The sequence below is a fragment of the Vulpes lagopus genome, chromosome 12 (assembly GCF_018345385.1).
Source record: "Vulpes lagopus strain Blue_001 chromosome 12, ASM1834538v1, whole genome shotgun sequence".
Lineage (NCBI taxonomy): Eukaryota > Metazoa > Chordata > Mammalia > Carnivora > Canidae > Vulpes > Vulpes lagopus.
The window spans coordinates 14,999,705-15,012,680 of NC_054835.1; the positions used below are offsets into that span (position 1 = coordinate 14,999,705).

At 45.3% G+C, this 12,976-nt stretch overlaps 2 protein-coding genes and 2 non-coding genes across 15 annotated transcripts in view; 3 read left to right on the forward strand and 1 right to left on the reverse strand.

The window, feature by feature from the left end:
- SGSM2 (small G protein signaling modulator 2) overlaps nt 1-3,494 on the reverse strand; it is a 35,623-nt gene extending 32,129 nt beyond the window's left edge. For 2 of the 12 annotated variants that reach the window (XM_041724711.1, XM_041724708.1), the window contains exons 1-2: nt 3,285-3,494; nt 2,855-2,946 (exon numbers count right to left, since the gene is read on the reverse strand). Coding sequence is in view for 5 of the 12 variants with exons in the window: in XM_041724714.1 (XP_041580648.1) it covers nt 2,328-2,384 (57 nt within the window). In the remaining 7 variants the exon portion in view is untranslated. Of the gene's footprint in view, nt 1-2,327; nt 2,832-2,854; nt 2,951-3,284 lie in introns of those variants that run through there. The other 10 variants (XM_041724709.1, XM_041724706.1, XM_041724712.1 and 7 more) reach the window with 6 other exon arrangements.
- Nucleotides 3,495-3,627: 133 nt separating this feature from the next.
- TSR1 (TSR1 ribosome maturation factor) lies at nt 3,628-12,755 on the forward strand. The gene is made up of 15 exons (XM_041724717.1): nt 3,628-3,782; nt 3,955-4,049; nt 4,361-4,580; nt 4,696-4,830; nt 5,220-5,647; nt 6,753-6,912; nt 7,361-7,515; nt 7,771-7,967; nt 8,858-9,020; nt 9,346-9,456; nt 10,153-10,285; nt 11,593-11,709; nt 12,116-12,256; nt 12,361-12,435; nt 12,563-12,755. The coding sequence occupies exons 1-15, from the start codon at nt 3,686-3,688 to the stop codon at nt 12,739-12,741; spliced, it is 2,406 nt and encodes an 801-aa protein (XP_041580651.1). The 5' UTR covers nt 3,628-3,685; the 3' UTR covers nt 12,742-12,755.
- On the forward strand, nt 9,599-9,688 carry LOC121474369. The gene has a single exon (XR_005983380.1). It is a non-coding gene; the product is annotated as a small nucleolar RNA SNORD91 family (small nucleolar RNA).
- Nucleotides 10,429-10,523, forward strand: LOC121474368. The gene has a single exon (XR_005983378.1). It is a non-coding gene; the product is annotated as a small nucleolar RNA SNORD91 family (small nucleolar RNA).
- Nucleotides 12,756-12,976: the final 221 nt, after the last annotated feature.

The following is a 12,976-nucleotide window of genomic DNA, read 5'->3' on the forward strand; positions in this document are numbered from 1 at the left end:
AGAGGTTTTGTGTTGAAAGACTGCTCTTGCCTATAATTAGCCCCATTGTTTCTACTCATAGAAGAGGAAAGGATATGGTTCTCTTTAAGTGCTGAAGGGAGAAGGGAACTAAGAACTGAGAGAAGGTTAAACTTTGTCAGGCAATATACATATGCCTGTGGCATATTTTGGACATTTCTCAGATTTGTTTAGGAATAATTCTAAGAGTAGTATAGGGCAGCCTGGGTGGCTCAGCGGTTTAGCGCCACTTTCGGCCCGGGGTGTGGTCCTGAGACCCAGATCGAGTCCCATGTCGGGCTCCCTGCGTGGAGCCTGTTTCTCCCTCTGCCTGTGTCTGTGCTTCTCTGTGTGTGTGTGTCTCTCATGAATAAATAAATAAAATATATATTTTTAAAAAGGAATAATTCTTTTTTTTTTTTTAATTTTTTTATTATTTATTTACGATAGTCACAGAGAGAGAGAGAGAGAGGCAGAGACATAGGCAGAGGGAGAAGCAGGCTCCATGCACCGGGAGCCCCATGTGGGATTCGATCCCAGGTCTCCGGGATCGCGCCCTGGGCCAAAGGCAGGCGCCGAACCGCTGCGCCACCCAGGGATCCCTAAAAAGGAATAATTCTAAGAGTAGTATAAACAGCCTTCTAAGTATTGAAAAAAGAATTATACTTAGTCTTCTCAGAAATCTTTCTTACACGTGACGGGATGAGCACTGAGCACTGGGTGTTATACTATATGTTGGCAAATCGAACTCCAATAACACAATATACCAAAAAAAAAAAAAAAATCTTTCCTACATGCCCGATCAACCCTAAATTTGGATCACACCAACAATCCTAGCACATCTGTCCATAGTTTAGGTATGGCTATTTTTTATTTATACTGCTCATATGAGTCTCTGTCACTAGATTGTTTCCTGAGGATAAACTAATACTTGGGATTTCCCTTTTCCTTGGGGAGATCAGGGCTGAGGGGTTTAGTATATGTGCTGCTGACGTGAGCACAGGGCTGGGGGGGGTTTAAATGCTGATTTGATAATACTCCTGGCCTAAAATATTTTCTTGGCCACCCTACAAGAGAGCTTCTCACACACACAGCTGGAAAGGTGATGGCTTCAACCACTTCTTTGCCAATAAGAAGGGAACAAATACATGTAGTCAGGCCAGTTAATGCAGCAGAACCATCTAGAGCCTTACAGAAGTTTATGAGAACCCAGAGTCTTCTCCAATCCTAAAACTCTAGGAAGGGGTAAAGGAACCAATATGGTAAACTTTCATATATGAAGTACACATCCTTTCAGAGATAAAGAAATTAAGATTCAAGGAGATTAAATAACTTATTCAAGTAACACAGAGCTAGGTTCAGAGTATTCCAAGGTTATGTATCCCCACCATCTTGCAGTCTCCAAGATATTTATCAAAAACTCACTGAGTGCCTACTGTGTGCCAAGTCCTAGACACAGAACAGTGGACAAAACAGACAGGTTTCCTGCCCTTGTGGAGTTTGAACAACTGATAGAAGACAGCCACAAAGGTAGGTGCAAGGAGTTCACTGTTCTAGAGGCCTAATCCACTCTAATCCATGCTGCAGGCTTGAGCTCTCCAGCTCTCATACACGGTGAGTCATTCCTATGGGTCCCCCCGCCCCCCAAACACACAATGAAACTGAAATGGGCTTTAGAGCAGGGTCAAGATAAAGGACATCAGTACAGGGAAGGACTCCTCTATTCCTGACTTTTGGGGTGGGAGGTGCGCTCCTCAAATAGGGGAAAGTAAGTCTTAAAAACCATTTTCAACCGCCCCTTCATCGTGGTCTCTCGGTAGGGAGGTGGGCGTGGAGTGGCAGCAGTGCGGTGTGCGACAAACCCTCCCGTCCCGCAGTCGCGACTCAGTTCCCAGGGGAATCCCTGAAACCGGCGTAGAGCAAACCGGAGCTAAGCCCCCAAACCGTTTAGCGCAGGTGGAGGCCCGTGCGGGGCCCTCCTCAGGCCGCGGAGGCAACGAATGGGTAGCACCACCTCTCCAGAAATCGCCGCCACCCCTCCCCCGACCCTGGTCTCCCAGGACTGTTGCCGTCACAGGGCCGGGAACTGCGGGATCCTGGAGCAAACCAGCGCCGGAGCGCCGGCCTGGTCCCTCGGACCGAGGGGTGCTGTCTCTAGATCCGAGAGAGTCCATGACCCGGTCTCCGCCCGGCCCAGGCCCGAGAGCGGCTGCGTCCGGGAGGGAGGGGGAGGGGGAGGGGGAGGGGAGGGCGGGCCCGCTCGCGCCCCTCCGCAACCCGGGGCCCGGGGGCAAGGCGCGAGCCCCTGGGGGTCCTTCCCCGGACTTTACCTCCTTTTTCACGTTCCACAACAGTTTCTCTTTGACTGCGTCCTCCGCGCTGCCCATGGTGCGGCGGGTGGCGGGGAGACGACGCCGAGCTAACCCCTAAGCCCCCCGCGCACCCTCGCCGCCTCCGCGCCTCTCTGCTCAGCGCTCCACGCGCAAGGCGGAGCCCCCGCGCGCTGCGCTCCCCGCCCGCCACCGCAGCCACTGCCCGGTGCTGGGCTCCGCAGCCTTCTTCCGAGCCCCGCACAGACGTCAGGCGGCTGGCCCGGCCCCTTCCCACAGCCGGGGGCGGGGGGGGGGGGGTTGCGCACCACAATGAGGGGGAGGGGAGGTCGGGAAGGGGGGAGTAGCGCGCGCCTGGGGGTGGTGGGCCCCCGGGCGCGCGCCTCGCGGGCCGCTGTCATGGCAACACGCCGACTCCTGCCCCGAGGGTGCGAACCAGCATTGTGAGCGCCAGCAGCCAGCTCTGCACAGCACTGAGCGGGGTGGTGGCGCGCCCCGGACCCCACGACTGAGGGAAAGTTGCTCACATCGGAACTGGCTTCCAACCAGCCAGACGCTCCTTGATTCCTGCCCGCTCGTTTTCCCGACGGGAATGGCCAGGGTCCCTCGCGCCTGGAGTCTGGCTACCAGAAAAACAGCGTTAGTCTCCTGGCTGAAAGGCCAGAACTCCATCGTTCCTCTAGATCCCTCTGCCAGCCGGTGGCCCTCAGCTGCAAAGCTTTGGGAAGAGGGGTGGAAGCACAGCCGCCCCGAGCCTGAAGAGGTCAAGGTCAGCTCTCCCTCTCCAGTCTTGTCCTTCCTGAAGCTACATGGGTGGTAGGGGCGCGAGTTGGAGTAACTGGGACCAGCCGTAACTTGTATGGAGCCCATAAAGGTGAGAGAAGTGCCTTCCACACCATTTGCCCCGTAGACTTGAGCAGCCCAACAGAAGAAAGGGTTGCTCAAAGCGGAACACACCTGCTGCTGCAAACAGGAAGGACGTGCACAAATCTAGCTGAAAGGAGGGGCTTAGCCCTCTCGCACGAATGCAGAAACTTAAGCAGCTTCCTTAGTGATACAACTTGGTAGATCCCAGAATGAAAATATAGGTGGCAAAAAAGCCTTCCGGCACCTAGAGCCCAAACCTCTTAACTACATCCGGTTTTTCAAGACCCCCAGCGGCCAAACGCCGCGTGAGAAAAGTTTTCTCCGCTGCGTTGCGGAGACGCGGGCGTCTAGCTCTCTAAGGCTGGTCGGGAGACCTATCGCGAGAGGAAACGGGAGCTCCGCCCGCCACGGAGAGGGCCGTCCAAAGAGGCGGCCGGAAGCGCTGGGTCCCGCCCGGAACTAGTGCTGATTGCGTGCACGTGAGCGGGGACATGGCGGCCCACCGTTCTGGCCCGCTCAAGCAGCAGAATAAAGCTCATAAAGGCGGACGGCATCGGGGTCGGGGATCCGCGCAGCGGGACGGCAAGGGTGAGGAGATAGGGTTGGAGGAAGAAGGGCAGTTTAGTCGATATCAGCTGCTTTCCTTTATGTCCAGACTGAGCTCCTATCTCTGGCCTGCACCCCGCGGACACTCTTAAGTTGGGCGGAGTGGGTCCCCTTTCTTGACCTTGGACAAGATTCCTTACTGATCTTTTTCTAGGTCTGAAAATCCTAAGCAAGAAGGTGAGAAAAGAGCTCAGCAAAGTAGACCAGAGGCATCGCGCTAGCCAGCTCCGAAAGCAGAAGAAAGAGGCGGTGAGAGGAGCAGGGGTTGGGGAATGGTGTGGCCTCTAATTGTTCTAGGTGGATAATGCGTCGAACTAAAAAATGTGACCCCGGGAAAGGCCTGGGAATGGAGAATAACTGTGGAGCACATGTCTGGCGTGCAGATCTAGACTCATGCTAGGGCATTCTTTGCTTTGGTCTGAGTTCCTGCTCACTCTCCAGGCATACATGCCTCCTTTTACAAGAAAAATGCAGTGGCCTGGGAGTGGGGAGTGAGGGGTGAGGAAGGGGCATCCATACTGTGGGAAAGGCAATACTGAAACATGGATTCCTTCTATTAGGTTCTGGCAGAGAAGAGACAGTTGGGCAGCAAGGATGGTCCTCCTCATCAGGTACTGGTGGTGCCCCTCCATGACAAGATTTCCCTGCCAGAGGCCTTTCGGTTGCTTCAGGATACAGACACGGGAACAGTACACTTGAATGAATGCGGAAGCACCCATAGCTTTATGTTGTTATGCCCTCGCTTGAAACATCGGTGGTTTTTCACATCTGCAAGGCCAGGTTAGAGCATACAACAGTACTTTCTATTGTTATGTTTGGAGTTTGGTAATGTTTTTTTAGTATAACGTGATGGTGCCAAACACCACTTTCTACTAACATCGTTTTATATCTATAGGGGATCTGCACACTGTGTTAGACATGGCCAAAGTGGCGGATACCATCCTTTTCCTCCTTGATCCACTAGAAGGCTGGGACAACATTGGGGATTACTGCCTTTCCTGCCTCTTTGCTCAGGGCCTTCCCACCTATAGTAAGTGAGTTGAGAGTATTAAAGGCAAAGGAGGGAAGTTAATTAGCATTTTATTATGCATCTATAATTTGCCAGGCACCGTGTCCAACATGATAACAGGGATATAACTGGTGGGTTGTATTTGGCTGATAGTACATGTATGGCTGAAATTTGGTCCATCACTTAGAAATTATCTATCAAGGTGCCTTTTTATTTCTGGGCTGCTCTTTCTCTAGAGGAAGAAGAATATGAATTTTTTTTTTTCGTTATAAAATTTTTTAGAGTAGTTGAATGTTGGGTTTTTCGGTGATCTCTGAGCTCACAACTGAACTGTTAGCTTGTTTGTGAACTACAGGGGGGATTTACATGTGGTAAAGCAACAGATAAAACCCTTTTTCTCTTCTTCACAGCGCTAGCTGTCCAGGGCATTTCTGGCCTCCCACCAAGGAAACAAATAGATGCCAGAAAGAAGCTAAGTAAAACAGTAGAGAAGCGTTTTCCTAGTGACAAACTTCTTCTGTTAGACACTCAGCAGGAGGCAGAGATGCTGCTCAGGCAATTGGCCAACCAAAAGCAACGGCATCTTGCCTTTCGAGATCGACGGGCCTACCTGTTTGCTCACGCTGCTGACTTTGTGCCGAGTGAAGAAAATAACTTGGTGGGCACCTTAAAAATCTCAGGCTATGTTCGTGGACAGACTCTAAGTGTAAATAGCTTGCTGCATATCATTGGACAGGGTGATTTCCAGATGAAACAGATAGATGCCCCTATGGACCCTTTCCCTTTGAATTTTAGAATGATCAAATCCCAAAAGGAGGACCCGGGTGTGGCAATGGAGGTAAGACTGATGTTCTTTTTTTTTTTTTTTTTTTTTTAATTTATGTATTTATTCATGAGAGAGACAGAGAGACAGGCAGAGACAGAGGCAGGAGGAGAAGCAGGCTCCATATAGGGAGCCTGATGCAGGACATGATCCTGGAACTCCAGGATCACGCCCTGTGCTGAAGGCATACACTCAATCGCTAAGCCACCAGGCATTCCCTCCTCTCTCCTTTTTTAAAAGATTTATTTATTCATGAGAGACACAGAGCGAGAGGCAGAGGGAGAAGCAGGCTCTCTGTGGGGAGCCTGATGTGGGTTTTGATCCCAGGACCCTGAGATCATAACCTGAGCTAAAGGCAGACACTCAACCACTGAGCCACCCAGTCTCCCCAAGACTGATGTTCTTAAAGATTGTATGTTGTAGATGCATGTGTAAGCTGGTGTAGGGTGTGAACTAATAATCAGAGAAGTCTGCATTTGGACAAGTCTCTGGAGGTAACTGGTAGTTTGAAGTAAGGCAGTTGTCAGCTATGAACAATGTTGACATATCACGTATTTATCCAGCACTTGGAGGTGCCTTGCACAGCAGTTGGTTCTGAGTTTATAGAAGACACACAAGATGCTGTCTCTTTCCTTAGACAACTTATTTAGATCAGAAAAAAAACGACAAACAGCTGTGGGAAAAAATTGAAAAGGTGTGGTTAGGGTATAGACATGCTGTGGAAGTTAAGAAAGTAGTGAGCTTCATAGAAGAGCAGGCTTGAGCCAGGTCTTAAGAGGGTTGAATGTGACTTGTGAGTTGACGAGAGATGAAACCGTATTGAAGAAGATAGAGACAACATGAACCTAGGCACAGTGAGAGATCAGAGGGTTTCTTTGAAGAAATCAGCTTGATGGAAGTAAGGTATGTAACAAATGGGTAGGAGTGAGACCAGATTATGAAAGCCCTAAAAACCAGAGGTTAGACTTAAAATGCTAGAAAACTGAAATGTTTGAAACATTTGACAAATTTCAGCTGTTTCTTTCTACTTCATTCTTTTACTTTTTGGATCTTTCTGGTTACGTTGTTAGATTTGGTAGATTTTTGGGTAATGTTTGGCGTCAACTATTTTATTTTTCAGATTTGTGCTATGGATGCTGTAGCTAATATGGAGGAAGACCTTAAGTTCGTAATGAAGGCAGACCCTGATAAACAAGAATCTTTGCAAACAGAGGTTAACCTAGATCCAATGGAGGGGGAGCAGACCTGGCCCACAGAGGAGGAGCTTAGTGAAGCAAATGGTTGGTATTGACAAACTTGTTTGTAATTCATCTTGCTTGGAACTGTGGATTTTCTCTAGCTGCTCATATTTAGGGTAGAGTGAGATGAGGATGTATTTTGGACATCAGTTTTCTTAGCTTTAAGGGCTATGTTTGCACCAAGCAAACAAACATTGGACACAGCTTTGCTCCATTTTTCAAAATTACTTGTGTTACTGTTTTTTTTAACAAACAGGCAAACAATTTTGATTTGCTGCAAAGTTTGTTTAGCTGTGTAGTATTGCTACGTCTCTTAAGTAGCGCTAGTCCTGAGGCAGCTGAATTAAATTTGGAAGTAGTCTGTTCTACTCATAGTATCAGAACTTCTGGTGTTGGTAGCAATATTTAGTATCTTGCCTTGGTGAGAATACCCAGAGTAATAAGGGAAAGAAGGATTATAATTTAGCTTAATTTGTTTGGGCTTTTATAGACTTCTTGAAGGAAAGTTCCAAGGTGGTAAAGAAGGTTCCCAAAGGGACATCCAGTTACCAAGCTGAATGGATTTTGGATGAGGATGGTGAAAGTGATGGGGAAGATGAATATGATGATATGCAACGTGAGGATTTTATTGAAGAGGAATCTCAGGTAAAGAAATGGGCCCTTGGTCCACTTCCATGTACAGCCCCAAATGCAAGGCAAAGTGCAATCCTGACCTTGAGGGGGTGTATGTGATCAGTTTCCTAGGAATGACTTGTAGCAGCCAGAAATGAGACTTTTAAAACTTCATCTCTATTAGAATTGATATTGGTTTGGACTGGATGTCCAGTGAAATTATTGTATTTCTAGTTCAGTGGCCTGTAGGGTAGAGACAGGTGTGAAACTGTACTCTTTATTCTACAGGATGAGGGCAGTGAAAAGGAAGAGGAGGAGGAATATGAAACTATGACTATGGGAGAGTCTGTCCATGATGATCTATATGATGAGAATATGGATGATGAGGCTGAGGAAAAAATGTTGGAGAAATATAAACAAGAAAGACTGCAAGAGATGTTTCCAGATGAAATAGATACCCCCCGTGATGTGGCTGCAAGAATTAGGTTAGTCAACAAGTCTAAAATCAGTATGTTTTTATTTAAAATTTCTGTAGTTCAGAACTATGTCAGTATGATGCAAGGAGACAAACACATTGTCCCTACTCCCGAAGCGCTAATATTTTGTTTGGGAAGGTAAGACATGCATACAGGAAACAGTAATATATAATCAAGTGCTAGGCTGTATGGTTACAGACTAATAATGTTACCATACTTTAATGAAAGAGATACTAAGATGAATCAGCAAAGGCTTCCTATAGGAGCTAATACTAAAAGTATAAAACATTTGGAGATTTGGGGGAGTTTGGGCAAGAATAAAAGTATGAAGAGCAAATCACCATGTCTGTCTGCTCTGGAAGTGAGTCTGACTAAAGCCAGAGAGTTTATGGTGGATATTAGGGAGAGGTAAGACTTTTATCAAGGACCTTGATTACCAGATTAAAGAGCCACTCCCTGTAGGAGCCACTGTAAGGACTTTTGTCTTTTGTCAGTGAGGGATTGGGGCTTGGCTCTGAAGTATTTGTTAGAAGCTGGTTTTTTGTTTTGTTTCATTTTGTTTTTTAAGATTTTATTTATTTGAGAGCGAGAGAATCCCAAGTAGACTCCATGCCAAACTCCCAGTGCAACCTGGGGCTAGGTGTGAGGCTCAGTTCCAGGACCCTGAGATTATGACCTGAGTCAAAACCAAGAGTCAGATGCTTAACCAACTGTGCCACCCAGGTGCCCCTGTAGAAGCTGTTTGAAGTGTGGTTTTAGGCTATTAGATTATCTTGAGAGATAGTGGTAGAGTTGTGTTTCTTTTTTCTTTTTAAGCTAGAACCTTAGCTATTTTAGAAGTGACTTGAGTGAATAGCACCATATAAATTTGACTATTCTTTAAAATCTCTCTTATCTAGATTTCAGAAGTACAGAGGCCTCAAGAGCTTCCGGACATCTCCGTGGGATCCTAAGGAAAACCTTCCTCAAGATTATGCTCGGATCTTTCAGTTTCAGAACTTTACTAATACTAGGAAACGCATTTTTAAAGAAATTGAGGAAAAAGAAGTTGAAGGAGCTGAGGTATCTGCCTTCTTTTGTTCATCCCTATAAGGTGCTTTTGTTTGCCAAGGTGCCCCTGTCCTTTATTCCTTCTCTTGACATGAATACCTTATTTAGTTTTGTGCTACCCATAGCTGAACTAAAGGAAAGGAGCCACTGGTAAGAGTGACGTTGAGAACAAAGAGGTATCAGATGGTTACTGAACAAGTTTAATCTGGGTAGTTGAGGCATCTACGAAAGGCAATTTTGAAGGTAGTCTAAGAGACTTCTAACATATTTGGAGAGATGCTTCATTATTGAGACCTTAAGGGTAACTGCGTGATTATTTCCTGTTTTCTTCTGGCAGGTTGGCTGGTATGTCACACTTCACGTCTCTGAAGTTCCTCTCTCAGTGGTTGAGTACTTTAAGCGAGGAGCACCCTTGATTGCATTTTCTTTACTACCTCATGAACAGAAGGTGAGTTAGTGTCTTGGGAAATGGGGAGTTATGAAACTTTCCAAGTAGTTTTATATCGTATGACAGTCTAAAATTTTATGTGACATTTTGTTCACTGGGATGTGAAGAATCTGCCTTGGGATTAGGAAATCAGAGAATATGATAGAAAAGCCCATGATGGTGTTACCCAACATGTCACCCTGTCTGAAGCATCTCAGTGATGCAATCTCTGTGTTCTGAGACTTCTCTAAGTATGCTTGTCAGATCAGATTTTAACCAAAGGTTGGGAGCCTTAAAGGGGGTAGGGGGTTATGCCTCAGCCTAGATCTTCTCTTGGTGGCCAGCAGTTAAGTGTGTTGGGGTGGATGTGAAAGCTCTGGCCTTTGATCATTGTGCGTAAAAGTTGAGGAGGGAAACATCTTGAATAAGATAGTTTTGAGGCATGTGGTGAGGGAGTGACTTAAAGGCACTGATTTTGTGGCAGATGTTCAGCTTTTGCAATGTTAGTTCATATAGAAAGATACACAAAAGGCTCTAAAAACCAGCCTGTGTTTGACTTGAATACCAGTTGTTGGTAAAGGTAATTCTCACTTTGTCCACTATACTTCTCCATAAATAAGTGTTAAAGTGAAAGTGAACTGCTAGTTTGGTTCACCATCTTTCGATTAAGGCTACTCTGTTACAGATATGAAGATGTTTTTCTTATGTGGTCACCAGATGTCAGTACTGAATATGGTGGTGAGCCGGCACCCTGGCAACACTGAACCTGTGAAAGCCAAAGAGGATTTAATCTTCCACTGTGGGTTCAGGCGCTTCCGAGCCTCACCTTTATTCTCTCAGCACACTGCAGGTAAAGCAGTGGGGGAAGTTCTGGGTTCTTGTGCATCTTAATGTCTTCTGGGTGACTATTATTGTAGTGGGGATGTGCAGAATACACAATTTCAAATTCTAGAACTCTAGGTTTCTGGGTGAGGGATATTTTTGGTACTCTGGTCTAGGAGCCAATGATGTTTTTATTCACAATGTCTGAACCTGTCTGAAGCATCCCAGTGATGCAATCTTTCTCTGGTGCTGAGGCTTCTCTGCCATGAGTATTTGTTCCAAAATGGTTTGGAATGGGAGTCAGTGGCTCTATAAAATGGTGTGTCAAAGTGTAGACTACTTAGCATTTCTTGGCCAGTGGCAGTGTGGGTAAAGACTAAGGGTAGCCCACAGTTGGGTAAAAGAGGTATGTGGCATCTGAGATGTTGAGACTAGATGTTTAAGAGTGGTGACCAGGGGCACTTTCATGGTAAAATGATTATACTCCTACACATTAGGAGTGGAAGGATATTTTGCATTAACTTGGAGGCTTCTGAACATCTACACATATTTAGCTCTCAGTAATGGAGGGAGGAAGATGAGAGAGGCAGTATTAATGGGTGCTCTGGATAATTTTTGTTCTTACTAGCCGTGCTCTCTAAATGAGAGATTAACCTCTCTTTGCTTTAAAATATTTTATTTTCCTATAACTTCAGTATTAAGAAGGGGTTAGAATTTCATTGAAGGTAAAAGCAGAAGCCTCAAGATCAAAGATCAGCAAAGTATGAATGGCCCATAGGCCAAATCTGTCCCACCTCTTGTTTCTGTTAAGTAAAATTTTGTTGGAACACAGTTGTGGGTTTTTTTTTTTTTTAACCCCTTTTTATTAGTATTATGTATGGGTATTTTTCTGCAATAGTGGCACAGTTGAATAGTAGTTGAAACAGAAATTGTGTGACCATAGGCCTAAAATATTTACTATCTGGTCCTTTATAGAAAATGTTTGCCAATCCTTGTCCAAGATTAAGAACTGTTGATTTAGTGGAGATATTCTCTAGAGCATTGTTTCTCAAATGAAGTAGGGGTGATAAGAATCAGTCACCTGGAGAACCTTTTCAAACCCCAAATACAGTCCAAGCTCCAAAACTCTGCCTCCAGTTGAAAAATCACTCTGAGGAACTGAGTTGTATCTTTCAGTTGTATTGAGGTAGGAATTATTTTGAACTGGCCAGGTAAAGAAACATAAGTTACCTTAGGCTTAAGAGTTGCAGTGATGTAGCTTTTCACAGCCTTCTGGATTACCTATGGTTTCTCAAAATGTTTTTGGTTTATATTTTTTAACCCCTATTATGGCAGCGGATAAACATAAATTTCAGAGATTCCTGACTGCTGATGTGGCCTTGGTGGTGACAATATATGGCCCAATCACGTTTCCTCCTGCATCTGTGCTGCTTTTCAAACAGAATAGCAATGGTAAGTTAAGTTCACAGAGGGAAACAGGCCTGCAAGTCCTCTATAGGTTTAAAACTATTTTTTGTATTTAGATTTAAGAGCCATATTGTATGAAGAAGGTAATGATAGTTTTTGGAATATCCGTCTCAGCCATAATGGCCTAAGGCAAGGATGACCAACGGAGTTTTATCTTTCTTACAAACCACAGCTAATTGGTAGATGCTCAGACCGCTATATTTAGGGTAGCTTCTGGTGACAGGATTAGCAGGGATTTCATATAATGATCTTTGCCATGGACCCAGGAGGACAGCATAATATATCCCTACTTTAAGTTTCTCTAAGATCCTGTTTAGGTCTTTCAATGGACTAGAGCAATAAATGAAGGCTTTGGCTTATAGACTCCTGCTGCTCTGCTTTTGCTCCTTAGGCATGCATAGCCTCATTGCCACAGGTTATCTGTTGTCAGTGGATCCAGACAGAATGGTCATCAAGAGAATTGTTTTGAGTGGTCATCCTTTCAAAATTTTTACTAAGATGGCAGTAGTGCGTTACATGTTCTTCAGCAGAGGTAGGTGTGAAGGATGGGATCAGATTGCCTTTCCGGGGTGAGGGTTGAGTTTATGTTTTGTGGGTATATATTTCATTTTGGTCTTCTGTGTGTTTCATTCTAAGAGGATGTGTTGTGGTTTAAACCTGTGGAACTGAGAACAAAGTGGGGCCGCAGGGGACACATCAAGGAACCTTTGGGTAAGAAAACATGGGATTTGGCACCTTATCCAGGTTTTCCCAGTGCTACTAAATGACTGTTGGGTTAGAAGACTACTGATTTAAAATTTTCTATTTTAATTTGATCAACTTGCTGTTTTCTTTCTAGGTACTCATGGCCACATGAAGTGCAGTTTTGATGGGAAGCTAAAATCTCAGGACACAGTACTGATGAACCTCTATAAACGAGTTTTCCCCAAATGGACTTATGATCCATATGTACCAGACCCAGTACCATGGATGAAAAGTGAGATTTCTTTAGCAGTGCCTGAAGTGGACATGGAGTAATAGACTCATTGAGATTCTGTCTCATTGCTACTAGTGAACACTCTAGGGATGGGAGCCGATAGGTTGTAATTGGGCAAAGTTTGTGTTTTCTACTTTAGCCCAGAAATCTGCTGCCTTTTTTTTTGCAAAGGCTTTTCTTGGCCTTGACAAAGTGTCTCAGTAAACTATGGATGTTTTTCTCTTGCTAGTTAAAAAAGAAAAAACTATTTACTGAAACATCCATTCTCCATTAGGA